This window comes from Camelus bactrianus, chromosome 9 (assembly GCF_048773025.1).
Source record: "Camelus bactrianus isolate YW-2024 breed Bactrian camel chromosome 9, ASM4877302v1, whole genome shotgun sequence".
Classification (NCBI taxonomy): domain Eukaryota; kingdom Metazoa; phylum Chordata; class Mammalia; order Artiodactyla; family Camelidae; genus Camelus; species Camelus bactrianus.
Window position 1 is genome coordinate 33,926,196 of NC_133547.1, and position 21,737 is coordinate 33,947,932.

Consider the following 21,737-nt stretch of genomic DNA (forward strand, 5'->3'; position numbering starts at 1 on the left):
GGGTGATACAGGAAAGGGGAGAAGAAGTATTAACTTGTAGCTGGGCGGATGCTAATACCATTTGTTGAGACTGATGCAGGTTCAAGGGTGGAAGATTCTCCCAAATCAGGAGTTCTATTCTGAATATGTAAAAATTTTAATGCCTTCTATACTTCTAGGGGAATTGTCAGTTGAGTAGCTGGATATGCAAATCTGACATTTTAGGGACAGATTAGGACTAGAAGGAGTTTTGAGTCATCAGTGTATGAATAGCATTTAAAACATTAGGATTGTATGAGGTTACTTTGGGAGAATTAAACCCGATTCTTTAGCTGAACTTTCAACTCCAGATTTAGAGCACAGATGGGGAAGCCAGGAAAGGGAACTGGAAAACTCAGAAGGAGCTGAAGGAGTTGAAGAAGGAGGAAGTAATCAACTGTGCCAAATATCTCTGTGAGGCAATTAAGGTAGAAACAGAGAAGTGATCATTGACTGGCATCTTGCACGTCATTAATGGCCTTGATAAGAGCACTTTCAGTAGGGTTTGGAGAAAACATGATTTGAATAGATTAAGGAGGAAATGAATTGGGGAAGTCAAGATAGTGTTTATAGACAATCCTTTTAAGAAGTGTTGTTGTTAAAGGGAACAACGAAATGAGCTAATAGCTTGGCTATGGGTATAGTGAGGGGTGAGGATATTTGTTTTTAAAATAAAGTATTTTAGAACAACATCCCATAGAACTTTCCCCAATAATGGAAATGTTTAATAATCTACATTATCCAGTAGGTGAGTCACAAGGAACATGGCTGTTGAGTATCCCAAGTGTGGCTAGTGCACAAGTTTTTAGATTTCATTTCATTCTCATGCATTTAGCCACATGTGTCTAGTGACTTCTGTATTGCACAGCACGGTTCTGGAACATGTTTGTTACTGAAGGAAACAGTCCAACTGAGAGGAAGAAATTGATGATGTGGTAGTGAAGGAGGCTTCGTATTGAAGCAATGAAGTTCTCGAGAAGGTGAAAAAGGATGGAACCCAAAGCACTATGGAGGAATTAATTGTAGATAGGAACCAGGAGTGTTGTATCCCCTGAGGGAAGGCAGAAGGTGTGACGTGGATGAGGGCTGACTGGTGGATTTGGTGGTGCAGGATAAGGGACTGTCTGCGTGCTTCTATTTTCTCCGTGATTTATAAGGCAGTGTAATCATGCAGAGAAATAGGAGACCAGGCGGAAAGGGAGAAGGTGTAGAATAGTTTTTTTTGAGATAAGGAAGGTAAGGTGCTGCCCATCTGACATTTGTGGTTATGATTTTGAGGTAGGACAGCATAATTGTGGAAGAGAAAGGGGCAATTTACTGAATGCCGACTATAAGCTGGTCCTTATACTAAATGATTTGCATATTTGTTCTCTGTTCTTCACATTAACCATACAGGGTAAGTTTCATTTTTCTTTCCCTAGGAAAACTGAGTAAAATTGAGGCTCAGAGAATTTAAGTAACTCATCTAAGGTCACAGATGCTGGCAGCTGAATCAGGGCTCTAGTCCGTGTCACTCTGACTGCAAAGCTCATGCTCTTTCTGTGTATCACGCTGTCGGAGGAGGAAGAGCAACGTGGATTTTCGTCTGTCACTACCCTCTCCCCGCATGTTTTACCTGGAGGGAAGTTAAAGCCAGTTTCTGTGGGAATCCTTCCTAGCCTGTACTGGACGGCTAGTTCTGTGGAGGTAGAAGAAGCCTCTTCAGTCAGGTGGCTGTTTCACCAACAGCACACCATTCTGTAAGGATGCTATTCAGAGAAATGTGGAGGGGTATCAAGTTCAAGCCACTTCATGAATTTGCGTGCCATTTCCGCCCAAGGGCCACGCGAATCACCTCCATGTCATTGCAATTTTACTGTATGTGCTGCCAAAGCAAACACCAAAATTGAGTTTTTACTTATTTTATACACATATATATACTACTTACTGAGCACTTACTTGGGCCAAGCACTGTCTTAGGTACTGAGGACACAAAACATAAATATCAAAAATAAGTCTGTACCCTTTTGAACTTGAGTTCTGCTGGAGGAGACAGGCAATAAACAATATAAATAACATAAATGAATAATGTAGTGTGTGATGTTATGTGCTGAAACATAAAACAGAGAAGTGTAAAAATTAAAAAAAAAAAAAACTGTAATTTTAGATAGGGTAACAGCAGAAGGGCTTCCTGACAAGATGGCATTTAAGTAAAGACCCAAATAAACTAGACCATGCAGAAATCTGGAAGGAAGGACCCTTCAGGCAGAGGGAAAAGCAAATATCCTGAGACAGGAATGTGCCTGACTTTTCAGCCACTGTAGCTAAAGAACAGGGAGCAAGGGGAGGAGTGGCAGGAGAGGAGGTAAACAAGATACATAACGAGGTGCTGCATGACATGGGTCCACGTAAGTCATTGTGAGAGCATGGTTTTTGTTCAGAGTGAGAAGGGAATGCACTGGAGGATTTTGAACAGAGGAGTGAAAGCATCTGACCTAAAGTAACAGGCTCTCATTTGGGCTACTGTTTTGAGGATAGATGAAGAGGTGCAAGGCTAGAAACAGACCATGTAATAAGATATTATAATAATCTAAACCAGAGATAACGCTGGCTTCCACTAAGCTGATAGCAGTGAAGATGGTGAGAAGTGTTTGGATTCCACTCAGTTGTAATCCTTTGTGTACTCATATATTGATACATTCATATGGTATTCCCTTTTATGGTTTTTAAAATCTTTGTTGTTTGTAGTTGTTCTCATTTTTCATTTTGTACTTTAATTTTGTAATTTAATTTGTTTAATTGCATGTTCTTTTCTTTCTTTCTTTTTTTTTTTTTTTTTTTCACCTCTGTCAGAGTTTATCTTGCCAGTGGTTCTCAACCTAAGGCTGTAGAAAATTGAAGGAGCCATTGGAAGAACTTAGAGCTATCCCTCCCTTTTTTGTTGTCACATGAGTTGGGGAAGGGTATATGTTGGCATTTATTTCCCTGGGTCCTGTGGTTTGCAACAGTGGTACACTGAATAATTGTGCTGTCCAAAATACGGTGCCATTATGAAACACTGACTCCTCCAGCTCGTTAATCTTTTCAAAGAACTAGTTTTTTGATATTGTGGATTCTGTCATTTCTAAATCTCTGGATCATTGATTTCTGTCCTTTATTTCCTTCTTTTTTATTTCTTTGAGTTGACTTTGTTCTTTTCCTGGTTTCTTAGCTCATTTGTGTTTATATTTGTCCTCTGATCGGTGTTACAGTTGACCCTTGAACAACACAAGTTTGACCTGCACATTCTACTTATACATGGGTTGTTTTGTTTTGTTTTGTTTTTTCCAGTGGTAAATACCACAGTACTACATGATCCACGGTTGGCTGAATCCTTGGATTTTCAGCTGAGGGGAGGGTTGGCATCCCCACCCCCTGCGTTGTTCCTGGGATCAACCGTATTTGAAAATGTAAATGTCCCTTAGGCACCCTCTCAGCTGTGCCCTGCAGGTTTTGGTACATGTTCATTTATATTTCCCAAACACATTTATATTTACCAGCACATAATAAGTATTCAGTAGGCATTTGTTAATCAATTCAAATCCCCACCCCCGCCCGCTTTCTTTCCCTAGAGGATGGGATCCGTCCGTGATTTGATGTTACACTTATGCTTGATTTGATGTGAATATCTGCTCTTTAATATTTTAGGTGCAGCAGTTGCAAGGAGTTTACAGTTTACAAGAGCAGCACTTCTGGACCTTGTGTTCTGACGTGTATGTTGGCACCTTGAAATTACTAGTGGCACCCGATGCTGATGCTAGATGGATTTTAAGCCAAACGCATAATATTTTCACTCAGGTATGACTTCTTTACTAACTTCTTTTAAGGGTCTTGGCATTTACTGTATCTACTAGTTTTAAAAATATTTGCTATTTAACATATAAAATATATATCTATGTTACACTATGAAATAAGCATAAAAGTTTTTTTTCAACCACAGAGTCAAATCTGGGAGATCCTTATTTTAGTTAATACTCTTAATGAAGTTGGTCCTGTTTACTCATCCTTGTACTGATTTGAGCTCCTTTAAGAAAAATAGATTCTCCTCTACTGTACATTCCTCATAAGACACATTATATGCTGTTTGAAGCTAGGAATTCTAAAATAGCATTTAGAATAAGAATAATGCCTTGTCTGTGGCTTTAGCTGAAAACAAACTATGTTCACATTTTTTTTGATAGCAAGCCATAGCTACTTCTGTGTGATTTAATAGCTTAATATGCTGTTGAGTTTCTCTTAATACTATATGCGGAACCATGAATTAGTGAGTGCATGCCTGCAACCAAATTATATCAATTAATGTTTATGCCCTCATGAGTTGACATAGCCAGTGACTGATAAAGTAAAAACAATTTCTATGTAATTCTATATATACTGGGAGAATAAGAATGTCATGTCAGGAATATCCGAGGACACAGAGAAAGACCACAAATTCTTTTTTCGGTCTGATTTGCCGGAAATATTTGGCAAGAACATCTAGATGCCAGCACTGTTGCCAAAATTATCTGACACATACATCTAATGAGGAAACTGATTCCATGCCTTAAAAGTCTGTGCTTAGAAACTGACCTGTGCCTCCTGATGTGACGCAGTGGGAAGTACACAGCATGACCTGTGTGGTACTCTTGCCAGAAATGGTTAACGTAGATCCTGTCACTAGTAAACAACCAGACAAACCCAGCTTGTGGGCTGTTAGCCTGGATTCTTAAAAAGTGTCCATGTCATGAAAGGAAAACAAGAAACAATGGGGGATTCTTCTAGTTAGAAGAAACAGTTAAATGCAGCGTGTGATCCTTGATTGGATCTTGGATTGGGGAAAAACAGCCACAAAGGAAATTATTGGGTAATCAGGAATTTTGAAAATGGACTACATAATAGTTCATATAATTGGATAGGTGTTAAACTTCTTGGGTGTGGTGATGGTACTGCGGTCATGGAAGAAAGCTCTTATTCTTAGGAGATACATGCTGAAGGATTGCGTGTCCAAGTAGCAGGATGTCTAATTTTCAAATGTTTCAGCAAAAGTAGAAAGATTACAGATAAATACACACATAGAGAAATAAAGCAAATGTGGCAAAATGTTAACCAGTGGCTTATATGGGTGATGGCTAGAGAGGTATTTATTGTGCTATTCCTTTGACTTTAAATCTTTTCAAAATAAAAGTTAAAAAAATAAAAATTTTGGTAGCTCCTCATTGCTACCAGGATAAAGCCCAAACTTTCTCGCATGACCCGATGAACCGTTCAAGCCTCTCTCCTGCTATTAGTCACTGCCATGGACTTCATATGCCAGCCCCACCGGACTATTTACTTTTCTGTAAATATTATTTACTGTAATAAATTAAATACTATAAATATTATTATTAACAAAAATGCTCCTCTAATGTAAAGGTCCAGTTCAGTTGTTACTTTCTCTCTAGAGCCTTAAAGACCCTTCTAAGCATCATAGAGAGAGAAAGAGAGTTTAAATCCAAGACCTAAGCGGAAATTAATCTCCTCTAATAAAGAGAAATGTATGGTTATATTCCTTTGGAATAATTACTGGAAAGAATCTTACAATATAGGCAACAGTGAGACATAATTTACTCCAAAACAATATACTGGTACCACTTATTTATTCTAGACTTTTAAGAACTAAGTCATTTCTTAACAGACACTATAAGAAGTCTAAACCATTATGAGTTTCATAATGAAGCATGCAAACCGCCACAATGTGTCTGAATCCTTCTCACGTGTCCTCTGTTTTTCAGAGGTAAAAAGGAGAGCATGGCTAGCAATTCCCTTGCTTTTCACTGCATTTCTGGATAATTTTTCTCTCCCTTAACTTCGATTTTCCCCTGTTTAACACCATGTCCTTCCACCCTCACGGTGTGAGCTTCTGTTCACCTCTAGGACACCTCATACTGTCCTAAGACTTTGGCCCTTAGTCATAATTTTCCCTCTGAAGAGGAATGCAGTTTTTAGGTTTAGAAATGTGCAAGCAGCTGCGTGCTTAGAACTGCTGAAGTTGTAATTGAGGTAGGTGGAGGGAGCTTCTGGTAACCTTAGAAATCTTGGCTTTTAAAATGGCTGAAGTTGAAAGTTTATTCAGCTGCCTCTTTGGTTTTGGAAACTGGTATTTGGGGTTTGAAAATTTTAAGCCCTAAAAACATTTTAAGCCTTTTTATCAGCTAAGGTCAAGCCAGCTTTCTTTCATTCCTTGCAGAGACCAGGGACTTCTCGGCTTGCCGTGAAAGTGGTTCAGCACAGTTTTCATAGCAGGGAGAGGGGAGTCACCCTTCCAGTGACTTAAATTCCATACGTTTAATGATTGTAAAGTTGTTTTGTGATAGTTGTTCTAGTTCTGACATATGCAAAATTGAACATTTTAAATTAATTCTCCTTCCCTGCTTATACCCAAGTCATGCATGTTGATTGTGCTATGAGTAGATCCTAGGACTTGCAGTAACATTTCAGTTTAGGAAATGAAGCTTAAAATTTGTGTATATTTTTTAAAATTCTAAATTACATCTTAATCATAGATTTTACTTATCAAAAGTAATAAAACTGAAATTGCTCCCTTTTTGAGAAAAAAATTACACTAATGCTGTAAGTATATTTCTTGTAGAAAGATTTGAAATACTGGTGGCTTTAGTTCCAAAAGACCAAAAGAAGGATTTTTCTCAATATCAAGTTATATTTTATGGTTCTCTGACATTTTAAAGTATTTTTCTCATAGCTGGTCTTAAATTAGAATTTAAATGACTTTGGTTAAAAAGTTGTTTTTGTTAAAATGTATGTGGAGATAACTTTAAACTGAAAAGATTAACAAAGATTGGGAATGTAACTTTTTATTTTGATTGTAAAACTACAAGCTTTGCTACTATTCTGGAACTGTATATTAGGCATGTCTTTTTATTCTCATTTTCCATAGTTATCACTTAATCATTAATGGCTAGAGCAGTTGGCTTGCTATCACGGATACAGGGCCATACGAGTGAATTGGTACAAGTCCCTTCAGTACTTAGATTACTTTGCGATGATTAGTTAAGCGATAATCCAGTTTTCAAACTGCAAGGTTTTTGTTGGTGTAGAAAAAGTTCTCTTCTGCCTTTCACCCCTTGCACTGGCTTTTTAGAAATGATTTATCATGTGAGAATTGATGAAATAGAAAACGTGTTATTTATGTTTAATATATGATCAGGAAAAGAGCGTGGGATACTGGCTTAGGAAGGCAGTTTATCATTTTGTATTTCTTGTTTTAAACTGGCTAATGTCATCTGCTAATTTTTTTGATACACTTTTGTTAGAAATAATGTTGGAAGAAAAATCTAGAATATGCTTGGGGTTCTTTACCCTCCACAAAGTGCAAAAGACAGTCAAGCCGATGCATATTATTTACTTTCCGATAGAACTTCTACCTTGATGTCTTCTATTTTTTCTCCTCTTCTGCCTGTTTCTGTTATTATGCCTGTTAAGTCCTAAGCCCCCAGCTTCCTGCTTCAGCTTTTTGTGCTCTGTTCTCTAGCCTCAAAATAGAAGTTAACACTGATACGCAGGAAGGAACCAAAGCCTCCTCACAGGTCCAAATGGGAGCCCCCCAAGCTTCAGAAACTTCCACCTGCACTGCTCTCTTGAGTTCGTAATCCCGTCCCGCCTCCGACCACAGACCTCACCCAGCCTGGCCACGTCTGCTGGGGGTGAGCGCGGGGAGCCGGAGACGCGCGCTCCCCTGTCCCGGTGGCTAGCTACTGTCCCGCCTTTTCCTTTTTCTTTCCTGTTTGTAGAGGAGGTTTAATCTTTTAGAAGTATTGGTTATTTTTAATTAATCCACAAGGTTTAAGTGTTCCGTGGTGGGGCGATGGCAGTTGAAATAGTAGCAGCAGCAGCCGCAGCAGCGGGCCTCTACTGAGAGCCCGCCACGTGCCGGGCGCTGTGATGGGCACCCCACACACTAACCTAGCCTCCCGAGGCAGGTGGTATCGGCCCCCGTGTATGGAAGAAGGAGCCCAGACCCAGGGTACTCTTCCCTGGCTTGTAATCTCATCATATTCAGTCCCTGTTTCCCTAATTCCGAGATGACTATTTTCACATGGAAGAATAAGGCAGTTTTTCACAACTTCATTTTTACGGGATAAAGATTAATATTATACTTTCAATCAAAAACTAAAGTAGAAAGTTTCTGTAGTGTTTGAGACTCGGTAGAGAATACAAACAAACTGGTAATTTTCTATAGCCATATTCCTGTTTATTTTCCTAAATTTTTACCGCTGATTTGTTTTCCTTTCCGCAACGATGAATATTTATTGAAAATGTCCTGAGTCTACAGCATCAGCTTAACACTTATTTTCTTAGGAGCATAGAAACTAGTTGTCTTTCCAATTTTAAAGTGTTCTCTGAATTATGGTTTATACATTATTCTCAGAATATAGGACACAACGAGTATTGTATGGTTTTCACTTTTTTGAGGACAAGCCTCAGCCAGCCTCTGAGTCCTAGTGTCGTCCCAGTGGTAGAATATTTAATGGAACTGTTCTGATCTGCTGGAGTATTTGTCATGTCTTTGTCCTGTGAATAAACTGAATAAGAAACAGAGTTTGCATTCAGAAATAAGTGAGATTGACTAGAGGAGTCTTTGGAAATTCCACTTTTCTCTCTCCATTGAAGGAAATTGAGAAGAGAAAATGGGAAGCTGGAAAACTTGAAGCTGTCCCCACCCGGACAGATGGATGAACCAAAATGGCTTGCTCTGTTAGACTGAGCTTTTGTGTAAGCAGTAAGGCCTGAGGGAAAAGATATCAGCTTGACTAATTAACTCATGATTATGCAAAGATCAATTTATCTAGCCTCTTTGTTTTTCCTTTCTTTTTTATTGCCTTGGGCTACCTCATTTCTTATTACCATCTTCACTGTCTGGGGCTCAGGAGAGAGGCAGAGATAATAATGGGAGCCCAACTTATTTTGCCCATTTTTCTTTGACTAACAATTTTGTTAAAGAGAAAGGAAGTTAAGCCAATTTATTTGGACAATAGTTGTTTTCTCTCAAAGTTAGATATACAAGAGTTTTGCAGAAGGGTTCCTAAGTACAGTTACTTAGGCACCATCTGGGTTGAGTAAATCAAATATAATTGTAATCAATCATAATTTGGTTTTTATAGTTTTCTGTGGCATTAAACTCTTGTCTCATGTCTTCACACATATCCTTACAGTAGTGCCTGGTGTGTAGCAAGGATTTATTAAATATTTGTCAAATGCTGGATGAATATATGTAACAACTTTGTGAGATAAATAGGGTTGGTATTTATCAACACTTTTAAAATGAGGAAAACTGAGATTTGGTTTTAATTTTTAGCTCAAAATCATATAGATAACCAAGTTCTGTCTTTCTGCCACAAACATAGTGTGAGGGGTGTGTGCTACTATGTGTATTTTCAGAGAACTTGAACTTTACCATGGCAAAGTTTTTGCTTTGTTTTGTTTTGTTTTTTTAATGAGGCAAAAAAGCTAAGAGGTATTGTGTGCTGGCAGAAGCTACTGGATCCATCCAGCTTCTTATTCCATCAGAGCAGTTCTGAGTCCTTAGGCATTTATTGGTGCTGGGCAGAGCCCTCCAACTTGAATGCTAGAAAATCAGCCATGCTAGAAAGTGATGCTTTGAAGAGCCTAGAAAACACTGTAAACAAGTAGTAGTATTATTTTATCCCCAACACTGGTTTTTTTTCTTTCTCTTAACTGTTGTAATTTACCTTCCATTCTTGGCACTGATCAGGGGGTGCTTATTGTAACTGATGGTGTGCTTTTATCTTAAAAAATTGTTTTTTACTTAAAAGAAGGAAATTAGTAGGATTCAGTTCTTCCAACAAATATTTATTGACTACTTACTGTGTGCTGGGCACTATTTGACGTTCTGGGAGTCAGCAGGGAAAAAATAGCCAAAATCTTTTATCTTGGAGACAGATAAAAGAGAGTGAAAGTAAACAGCATCACAGCAAAAAATGTTTACAATATATTAGAAAGTGATTATTATAGATTGGGAGACAGGCTAGGGAGATTGGGGTTGCTGAGGCATTTACTATCTCTTGTACTAAGCTTTGTTTTTTTCTGTAGATAGATAGTAGGTAGGTAGGTAGATAGATAGATAGGAAGATAGATTTATTTAGATACGCATGTCTCATCATCTGATGTTACTATATTTACTTGCTTGTTTATCATCTCCTCTTCTCCCCAGCTCCCAATAGCTTATAAACTCCATGAGGGCAAGGATTTTTTTTTAAACCTATTTTGTTCACTATTGTATTCCCAGGAGACAGAGCAGTGCCTGGAATACAACAGATGCACGAAACATATTTATTGGATGAATGAACTGAATGCATTTTATATGGGGTGGTCAGGGTAAACCTAACTGACATCTGAGATGTGACAAGGGAGGGAGTATGTCATGAGGCTATCTCAAGGCACATTGTTCCAGGCAGAAGGTCCGGTGTGGCTGGGACAGAGTGAACAGAGGGAGAGGAGTCAGAGATGACATCAGAGAGGTAATCAGGGGCCAGGTCATAGGACAGCTTTGTAGGCCACAGTAAGGCCACACTCTGGGCTAAGGACGAAGGAAGGTAAGCTGGCATAGGGTTTGAGTGCTGGAGTGACATTGCTGTAGTTTCGCTCTTAGAGACAGACCAAAGGTAGAAGAGGGGAAACTAGATCAGAGGTCGTTACAAAATCTAGGCAAGAGATGATAGTGACTGGGGCTGGGGATAGCAGTGGAGGTGAGGTAAGTGATCAGATTCTGGATTTGCATTCTTTGGAGGATAAGGCAAACCAGGTTTTGCTAATGAGTTGGGTGTGAGAAAGAAAGACAAACCTTTAAGTTGCAGCATTTGAGAAGGACTTGAGCTGTAGACATACAGACTCAGTAGGCTTGAGGGGAGGAAACAGTGTTCAATTTGTCTGTGTTTTGATGCTTGTCAGACATCCAGGTAGAACTGTCAGAACATCCAAGTAGAACGGTCACATAGATGGTAAATAGGTTCCAGTCTACAAAAGCTGTGACTATGTAGATGGTACTGAAAGTTTGGTTACTGGGTGAGATAATTTAGGGAACAACTATAGGAAAAGAATGGGTCTGAGGACCAAGCCTTTGGGTATTTTGGTGTTTAGTGTTCAGAGAGAGGGTGAAAGAACCAGCAAAGGAGACTGAGAAAGACTGATAAGTGAGGTATAAGGGCGACCAGTGAGTATTCTCTGGAAGCCAAGAGAAGAAAAAGTGTTTCAACAGAAGGAGGTGATCACCTGGGTCCTTGCTGCTAGGCCAAGTGCAAAGAGGAGGACTGAGAATTGATCAGTGGCTGCTCTGAGCAATTTAGAGGTGCCCTTGACAGTTTAGGGAAGTGGTTGGCAGCAAAAGTTTGGTTGAAATGGGGTCAAGAAAAGAGAGAAAAGGAATTGCAGGCAGCAAATAAGGAAAAACTGATAATGGAGGAGAGATGGGGCATTGTAAGCGCAGTGTCCTTGAGTAGCAAGTTCACACACAAAATTGAAGAGAGGAGTCGGAGTGTAAAGTCACTCAGTAACCAATAGATGGTTATGCTTATTTGAATGTTTACAAATTGTTTGTCATGGGAAGATTCAGACTTGATGGATTTGTGATTTTAGTAGCCAGCTGGTCAACGCTGTGGTGCTCTTGTTCTCTGGCAGAACCATGGTGGGTGGGTGCCCTCGTTTTGCCGAAATTCACTTGGGCGCGGCATGCAGGAGCATAGCCATCTTTTGTGGAGGTAAATGGAGAATCTCTTTTGCAGTTTATTGATATACTTGTTTCTAAAATAAAGTAATTGGCATTTTATGATGAAAAGTGGAGAATTCTTTCCCAGTGACAGAAGAGAAAAATAATTCTTCCCTTTCCAAAAAAAAAAAAAAAAGAGATTTTTTTTTTCCTACTACTTTTCTGAAATGTATAGTCTGTTATTGGTTTGTTTGATTTTTCTAATTTTTTTTTTAAAACTTTTTCAGGCTGGAGTGAGACAGCTTTATGTACAGATTGACTTTGCGGCCATGTAATGAATGAGAAGAAATTATGCTTTTTGGGGGACCTAATTTTTCTGGTACTGTACAACCCAAAACATTGTACTTAGCTTTTTAAAATAGAGAAATCATCACTACAGCTCCCCAGCACCAAGCAGACCAGGGGGAGCCAGGCATCTGTGCTCAGCCAGGAGTTTACAGCCAAGGGGTCAGAATTAACAGGATCTCTCCTGGACTTTTGGTCTTGTCTTTTGTGCTCTTCCCTCCAAACCATTTCGATTTCTGAGGTTTCTGGTTTTATTCCAGGGTATCATATTCTGTTTATTTGTTTCTTCCGTTTGTTTGTTTCAAATGCCCTCCCTCCCGCCCCTCATCCTAGCCAGTAAGAAATTCAGACTGTGGGCCTCTAATCATCTGGGATGTCTTCACTGAAGCTGCTGGAAACCACTGCTTTCATTCCCACAAAACCAGTGTTATTTAAAAAAAAAAAAAAAGGAAATGGAATACTGTTTTATATGTAATGTCACAGTTGTTGACGTTCTTCAGTATAATCATACGTTTGTAAAATTGTTTGTACCTTGCAAACTTATGAACCAAACCATATTGGGTTTTCAAAGTGCCTTTGTATCAGAAAATGTATTTGCCAGCATAGAAATGTACCATCAAAGGTCATGTATATGTCTTTTTTTTTTTAATGGATATTCTGTAATCTGTACAAAATAAGACTCTTGTTAGTAATGTATACAGATGTCTTTTTTGTGTACTTCTAGCATAGGTTTAGATATATAAAATTTTTCCTTTAATTGCTTTTTCCCATCAAAAAATAAAAGGTGTTACTTTGGTTTTTAAATCAAATTCAGTTATTACATTAAATTATTTTGTGGACTGTCTTTTCAAAACTTAGCAAAAGATGGGTGTTTTTGACTTACTTAAAACATCTGCTAAATTCTAAATTTCTATAAAAGCTGCTGTGTCTATGGTAAACGTCCCTGTATCTGTCCTTGCTGTTTTGATAGATCCTATTAATGGAAGAAAAAGGCATGTAGAGTGAAGGCAGCAATGGTGGTGACGATGTTGTTTTGTTTTTTTCATCCTCAAATGCCAAATCATACAATTTGTTTTCCTTTGCAAGTGCTTCCCAAATACAGTTGCTTTCAGGATCCTAAAGCCACGTTTTATTGAGTTTGAAGTATTGAAGGTACAGAGTAAATGTGGTAAGATCGAACTCTTCCTAACACAGGTATCTTAGAAGTTAATAAATAAGTTGATTCCTAGGTTCTTGTGTATTTGAAAAATAAAATTGCAATTTGAGATAAGTGCTTGAACGAACTCTGTTTAAATAGTCTCTGTTTTGTAAAGAAATATTGATCTAGCTAGACATTTTCCCATTGTACTTCATTTTGTCACAATGTATATTCCCTTTTAACTGAAAGGGAAAAATTGAAATTGTTGGGGGAAAAACCCTGCAGGATGGAAATGAATATTTAGAATGTAGATCAATAATAAGCACTTTTTCACTGATGTGACAGAAGTCACTGCTGATTTTGTCTACGTTTCGGAGTATCTTTTCCCCTATTTCTGACCTACACTGTGTTAGGGACACTAAGGCTCCTTTCTTCATGCTTTTCTAAACTGCTGCAGATTGCCATGAGCTGCTGGTAGTCTCCTTTTTGCACATTAAGTAGTATTTTCAAAACATTTTTACTTACTGCCAGGCAGTTCTAAAGCTCAGAATTCCTGCACTAGAATGTGTTTAACTGAAACAACTGTTAAGATGTTTTAGGAGGGACCCATAAAGGGAATGTCCTGATAATGGTACTGCTTTCTCACTGTAAGTGTTCAGTAGTCACTTGGAAGTCTGCATCCATACACGCCTGATAGAAGCCTGGGCTGTTCTGTAGGTTTTGGCATATTGTGGGAAATGACAGCTCTAGATGAGGGCAGGGACTTGGGATGTGTGCCTTTAAAAACTAATTATCTGGGATTGTGCTGATATTTCACACACGGAGATCATGCTTGCACTGGCCTGTAAAATGTACCAGTGCGTTTTGAAGATCCAATTCTGTCTTTACTGAGCCCTCCATTCCAAGTGAAGTTTTTTGTCAAAGTATGCATCACTTTACTAGCTACACTCTTCAATACACAAGTGCATGAGGATGGTTGTTTTCTTTGATAAAGGGATAGAGTATATATAGAATATTTGACCGATATGAAACTCTAATTTTGCACCTGTTACAAGAGATGGATGGCTCATGTCAGGTTGGCATTAACATGTATGCTTTAATTAAATGTTCTTAAACCTGTATGTTTAAGCAGGAAGAAAAATGAGTGTGAGAAAAAGCAACTTTTTTCTCACTCTTAGGAAAATACTTGTGTTATCAGTGTTCTCGGCACAGATGTATTGCTAAGGTAGATAATTTCACTGAGAAATACTACTTGATTATTCTTACAAAATAAATTTAGATGTCCCTGTTGTTAGGCTAACTCTTGGGGGAAAAAAGCCTCTGAGTATAACTTTGCTAATATTTTAAAAACCAAAATATTCTCTGGAGAACAAATTTGTATTGCTCTGGGAAAGTTTACCTAGCCAAATAAACTTTCCCAAACAGAAATATACCTATACCAGTTTCGTGTTTTTAAATGTAGATTGTGTTGACGAGGACAGAGGGCTTGCCCTCTGTGACTCCCTGTGCACTTTGTGAGGAAGCGCCCAGTGTGTCTGCAGCTCGGTGTCCCTCACGCTGTCACCCCTCGCCATCCTCTGCAGACACAGAGGCAGGAGGAAGTGCTGCCAGATGCTAGCACTGTGAGTTCCCGTGTGTCTGGAGGGCTTTGGCATTCCTCAGAGCCCCCTCCTCTCCACCAGGAGCCAAACTGCTGTGACTCCTGTGCACGTTTGTAAAGCAGCCAAATCACTGACTCCAGATGCAGGTGGCCGGAGCTCACCGATGTTTTTGCCGACTATGGAATAATCAGTTTTGCGGCTATTATGAATATGGTAGCAACATAAGATTTTAAGAACAAAACATTTTAAGAACAAAAATAATTCACTGCTTTAACATCCAAGGAGACTGTCCTTAGAAGCAGTCATGTCCTACCTCTCATTTTACAGATGAGAAAATTGAAGCCCAGAAATGCTGTCATTTCCTCAAGGTCACAGAGATAATTAGGGGCAAAGCCAAGGCCAGAATGCAGGTCTTCTGACTCCAAGTCGAGAGTTCTTTCTACTCCACTGTGCTGCATCTCCAGGGTAAAATCTGCCTTTCTGTAAATGTGATGAAGAAGCATTTTTAAATAAAGGACATCTGACCTCTGTTTTTGGTACATTAAGGCACTTTATAAATGGAGTTTTATTGTCTTATTTTTCATAGCTAGTTATAAGGTTTCAAATATTATTTCCATAGTATTCTTTATGAAAGATATAATTATTTTTTTTACTCTTTTTTACTTTTTTACTCTTGTGAAACCAGTTCCTGACTTTTTAAAAAAATGACATTTGTGCATTGGATACTTTTAACTTGTGAGTGAATTTTTCTGTTAATTGCCCGAGGCTAAATCCAGTTTAAGGATTGCTTAGTTTCTTTGTCTTGTTTATATTCTGTGAATTGGTACTTTTTAGAAACCAGACTAGTGCACAGGTCATATCATTTCATTCTTGGTATGTTAAGTTTTCAGTCACTGGAGAGCTTCTGAACTGTTGACATTCTCAGAGGCATGTAAAATTGGGCATTAGACGTTGTCTAGAACAAAATAAAAATTTTAATAGGGTAAACTTTTGAAGTTTTACCAGAATCCCAAAGGCTAAACTGCAACTTTTAACTCTTCATAAAAGTGTTACCTTGAGAAAGTTAAACTTTTTCTATCACCATCTTCAAAACAAATCATTTTCCAGTTCAAAGAACTTTGGTAAAAGGGAAATTACTTTATTCTTTGAAAGAACAGTCATTAAAACTTTTATTAACGGAGGCAGATTGTTGCAAGACGTGATTGCCCACAAGCCTTAGTGGTCCAGACCTCTACCACAGAGTCAAGCCCGACTTAAATAACAATGCAGAATTATACATCAAAAATGTATTTGCAAAGAAGTATAGTTCTATTTCAAGGTCAAATCGATGTGTCTTTGATGAGGGTGTCTTTGGTTTATGTTTAATCATTTCCTAACTACAAAGTATACAGAAAGAAAGGGTAGGGCTTAGCTACCATTAAGTATGTGTCATGCTCTTTGTATGGCCTTTTTCATGTTACCACGTTTGAAGTCCTCACAAGTCTATAAAGACAAAAGTTTTGCATGATTTTATGATTGGTATGTTTTCTCTTCTGATTCTCCCAACATTCCTGTGAGGAAGGAATTCTTAACCCCATTTTACAGATGAGGAAGCTATTTCAAGAGAAGGTAAAAGACCTGACTGGGGGCCAGCCGGTGGTGCAGCGGACTCTAAATCCAGTGCTTTTTCTGATGACCACTCTGGTTTTGTACATCATCCTACAATGATTTAAAGGTCCAAGAAGTTGTGGCAGATGTAAACACACTCTCCTGTAAAATCAGTGAACAATCACCGTGACAAAATTGATAGAGAGGAACAGTTATAAATACATTGTTTAGACTCATTCCTTCTTTGGATGCTCTTCTATGCTCATTACCTTTGCCACTGTACTTCAACTATGCAGGCTAAGAAGAGCAATCAGAGCTCCCTTAAGCAGTTTTAAACCCTTTAAAAAAAATAGTAAAAGGTTTTCTTGACACTCAGAGTAAACTGCCTGAAAGATACTTGGCTCAGCATGGGTGCCAGTGTGAGTAAAGAGAAACCGAATTCCTGGCCAACAGACATTAACTTAGTTCTGGGGGAGCTGTCTTCCAAGAAGTGTGAGTAACTTTGCGCTGCATGAGAGGAATACATAGGATTTGATTCACAGCATTACATTTTATCGACCCCTTTTCAGACACCTTTTCAAAAAGAACTCTGTTTCATAATCAGTAGTAATCTGTGCATTTAATAATAACATTTAACTTTGAACTCTTCCCATGGCTTTGAAAATGTAGTATTTGAAATTCTGATCATGATGGAGTCTGTAAAAAAGAATGTGTTTGTCTCATAATTCCTATTACCACCAAACTTAGCATGAATCTACACCTACATGCTCAGTAAACATTGTAGACAGTAGTGGATACAAAAGTAAGGGATGGGGACAGTTAAAACCATAATTTGCTGTTTATTACAGGAGACATCTCAGCTTTTCTCTGGCATCTTTGCACAAATGTAACTTTTTATAGTCACTTTGGCCATTGTATTTTCAAGTAGCCCTCTGAGCTGTTCCTTCATTTTAATACAGGAACAGTGGGAGTATAGAGAAAGAGACGTTTTACATTTTGCATGTTGTTGGACAGGAAATTGGTAGAACTGGGAGTGTGGAACCTGGGTCACTTGAATTTTTATATTTTGTGTAGCCAAATGAGAAACCACATTCTCCTTTGTTTTTATGAAAAATCGCCATTTAGGGATCTGTGTATAACATCCTTTCTATTTCATTTATCCCAAACTCTTTCAAAGGTGTATTTTGAAGGTACTTCTATAAAAACAATACAACATGTATTTCATTAAGTGATTTAAATATTCCTAAGATAGTTTTAATCTTCTCTCTTTCCCCTCTAAATATTAACTTTTAGCAGAGCTTCTCTATATTCTGATTTTGCATCTCTGTTCATTGCTGCTGCCAATGTAAAACTTCCCCTTTTCACTAGTGGGGGGAAAAAAGCTTTATTTGAATTTCAGTCTTTGAATTTTATGTATCGTATGTCACACATCAATTTTAAGTTCAATGAAGATTCTACTTTGAAGCAGACATATCTTGTCAAGAGTTAGCCAAGTACTCTCATTGCTTCCTCTAATAACAGCAAATTCAGTGATATTTCTGCTCAAGGGATATTTTGCCTGAATGTTTGTGAGTTTGATCAATAAACGGAATGGGTCTTTTAATAAAATCAGAAATACTGCGAATGAAAAATTGCCGAATCCCTTCTTGGTTTATTCTGAACACCCCTATAACACTTTACCTTCCTGTCTTTAATGGTTTCTAAAAATATGGCCAAGTTTGAATTTGGGTTTGATCCTTTGGTGAAGATTATGGCATCAAAACATTTCTAAACAAATGTGTGACTACAAGGCTAGGTTGGCACATCAAATGTCAAAAACTTGTAATTTGGTTTGAATATGCTAAAGTCAGCAATTATGATTTGCCTAAGAATAACACAACAAATCCATAATGTATATTTCACTTTTTTCTACTTGAAGACATTCATGTATATATTTTGTTTAACCTCAGATGTATTTAAAAATAATAATAAACAATGTATCAAAATTCTTCCAATAAAATTTCTGTTTAAAAGTCTTTACCTGAATTGTGTCTACTAGTTTGATGAACTGAAAAGAACACTGTGAACTTAATAATTTCTAGAATAGAGTCTAGAGGACTAAGGAAAGAAAAGGAAAGAAGGATGATTCTCAGGGCCAGGAACCAGCAGAGCTCATCAGGAGAGAGGAGAGGGTAGGAGACTGGAAATGTCTTAATGTGAAAATCCTCACTGTGGTTCCTCTTATTCATCATTTTACCTCAGAAACAAGTCTCACAAAGTATTTATTTCCAGATAGTTTCATGAACCCCAAACTGTTCTCTCAGTTCATGCTCTATGATCTCAGCTTTAAGAAATGAAGACCAAAAGCATCTGACATGAGCCTCCGTTATCCTTCCAATTTTTTTCCTCTAATCAGAAGAAATTCTTTTTTAAAACAACTTCTCTACAAGACCCCAGATCCCACTCTTCCCACCAAATATAACGCCAATCAAAGCAGCCTCTTCCTTACTATAAGTCTCTGCCCCACAATAGGGGCTTTGTCCTCAGTGTGTCTGTTGTCAAATATCTTACAGGAGGTCTATATGTGCTGCTTCCAAGCCCTTCCTAACCGTTTCTGTAGCTCCCAGTAATACAGCTTCACTCCTCCCTCATTTGTAGGTTTAATCAAAGGCCGTAGGTGGATGACTTCCTGTCACAACCACGGCAGAACTACCAGCATCTCAAATTCAACAAAGAGGAAAAATACGTTTATCATTCCCACTCAAGTCTCTTTTCAACTGCCAATTTCTGTCAGAATTCCTTACAGTATTCTTAGAAATCTAAACATTGCCTTTACTTCCCTTTTCCTGAATCCCCTATCGCAAAGTCCTCCTCATTCCTTGGAAGTCTTTGAAATTCACCGTTCCCACTCCCTACTCCGAGACTCCACTGGTAACTGTATGCAGAGTCACTCTGAGGAACTGACCACCTCCATTCCGGCACACACACCCCCAACACACCACACAAACAATTCTGGCCTCAAGCAGGAAGTACAAGGAATTTCTGCTGAATCAGACTCTTGTCCAGGCCTTTTTAAAACATTTCCCCATCTTGGTTTCCTGATTACCTTCGGCTGGCCCTTCTGCATAGTGGACTTTGACCTGCTAGAGCCAGAACACCTGCCAGGGACCCCGCCTTTCCTGTGTTCTCTGGAATTAGCCCCTGGCCCACTCAAAGCCTCCAGTGGCCTATCAACCTCCCCTTAGATCAGCCTCTTCTGTTTACACACAGGTTTAGGCAAGTTATTTACCATAGTTCACTATCCAACCTTTCTTTAGACTTTTTGCTTCCTTCCCCCCAGAAGCCATCCTGTGTTATAGTAACAAAGCAAGCTTCCCAGGTTCCACTTCTACTTCTTCAGCTCAAGAAACTTGAGTGGCTCTCTAAATGCTCATTAAATACAGCTTCCTCTGAATGACTTTAGAAACTCATAATGCTGCTCCCCCCCCCCATTATCCAATCTCATTACCCACAATACTTTCCATTACTCTAGACCAGAGAAACAGCAAAGACAGGGAGAAGCAAGCAGGTCCAATAGATGTAGACAGAATGACAGCAATTTAGTGTTTTTCATTCTGTACGAGGGAAAACAAAAACAAAAACATGCCAGGATAGGATTCTACCTCATTCAATCTGTCAGCTCATCCAGCCCCACTTCCACATTTTAAAAACAATCTAACATGAAGTTCAGTCTTAGCACATGCTACCAACGTGCAAATGAACAATTCAACTTTATCTAATAAATATCTATAACTCAGATGAGTAATAATGATAACAGTGTGACAAAACTCAAAGACATCAAGTCTGGCATGGTTTAAGCAATCAAAATGTGTTGAAAAAAATGAATGAATTATGCTTTTAATATGAAATTTAGCCCCTCTTTGAAAAATGGTTCTGTATGGATCAATAAAGTCAACTGTACTCTTTGCAAGGCAGCCAGTACTAAAGCCAATGGATTAAAAATAAAATTATATGAAAACAAAAGGATTCCCCAAAGTATTTCCTGACTGCAGGTACATAATAGTATTTTAAAAGGGAGACACTGTACATAAGAAATTAAGATTCACATCTAAGCATAGGTACCATTTCACAGCAATTACAACCCTGCCATTTGGCCTAGACACTTGAAAGATTGTAACCACTTCTAAAATTATAAATAAAATAAGGTCTGTCTGATCAGCCACCACTGTTTTTCCACCTTAGGCACTAAGTCAGATCAGATCATTGTTCAGCTTTACAGGGGTTATCTGTCCCGTATGCGCATCATACTACTTCCTCTTGAGCAATAATCTGTACACAGGTCATGTTGATTTCCTCAGAACTTCAAAACAAGGAGAAGTTACTACATTTGCAGTTGTATTAGTTGAAGCAGAGACTTCCCATTGGCTTCCAAAGACTTCCCCAGACAGCCCTGTCGTGGTGGCCAGCAACTATGGAAACCCACAAGAACGACAGCTGAGAGAGGAGAATTTTCCTCTGTGTGATAGCTATGATTACAAAAGGTTAGCGCAAACCCCTGTTACTTTTTTCCTGTCCCCCTGTCCACATGGGTCAGGATGTAGGCCCAATTGTGAAGGTATGAGACACAGAGCAACAGAATAGAGTAAACAGAACTCCCCAAGTTTCCGGCCAGAGGACCAAAAAAGGGAGCCCAGGGAACCAGGAAGCAGTAAGTTCACGGAGAGGGAGGAGCTCAGAAACAAAGCCCATGAAGCTGATTATAAACCTCAAGTTTCACTCTCAAATCACTAATGCTTGGATCTGATCCTACTCAGCAGACTGAAAGATCTTCAGAACAACTATCCAACTGACTAGGTCCAAGATTGCCTAGGTCCCAGACTGGGCCACATAAACCTGAGACAGAACCAAAGAGAACTGCATCATTGAAAACTGAACTGACATTGGAACCGTAGCCTACAGAAGGCGGACTGGTAACTGCATCCTGCGTCTAATCAGGTTTGTCATCTGTCAAAACAAAAAGACTGCCATTCATCACAGGATCTAAATAAGACCCAGAATTTCACAATATTCAAAATGTCCAAGCTACAATCCAAAATTGCCAGGCAAAGTGTCACAAAAATTTCAACTTCCAAATGAAAAACAATCAACAGATACCATCTGAGATGACATCAACATTGGAACTATCTGACAAAGAACTTAGCGCAGCTATTACAAAAATGCTCGAACAAGCAATCACAAATAATCTTGCAACAAATGTTAAAGCAGAAAATTGAAGATATAGAAAAAGAACCAAATGGAAATTTTAAAATAGTAACCAAAATAAAAATATACAAAATGAACTCAACAGCAGATT

The 21,737-nt window shown here is 38.5% G+C and overlaps 1 protein-coding gene across 3 annotated transcripts in view; it reads left to right on the top strand.

The window, feature by feature from the left end:
• The window catches only part of SLC30A7 (solute carrier family 30 member 7), an 83,450-nt gene that overhangs the window by 54,740 nt on the left and 6,973 nt on the right, over positions 1 to 21,737 (top strand). For 2 of the 3 annotated variants that reach the window (XM_045513261.2, XM_010950455.3), the window contains 2 exons: positions 3,685 to 3,834; positions 12,022 to 18,420. In XM_045513261.2, coding sequence (XP_045369217.2) covers positions 3,685 to 3,834; positions 12,022 to 12,069 — 198 coding nt within the window. In that variant the 3' untranslated portion in view covers positions 12,070 to 18,420. Of the gene's footprint in view, positions 1 to 3,684; positions 3,835 to 12,021; positions 18,421 to 21,737 lie in introns of those variants that run through there. The other variant, XM_074370051.1, reaches the window with a different exon arrangement.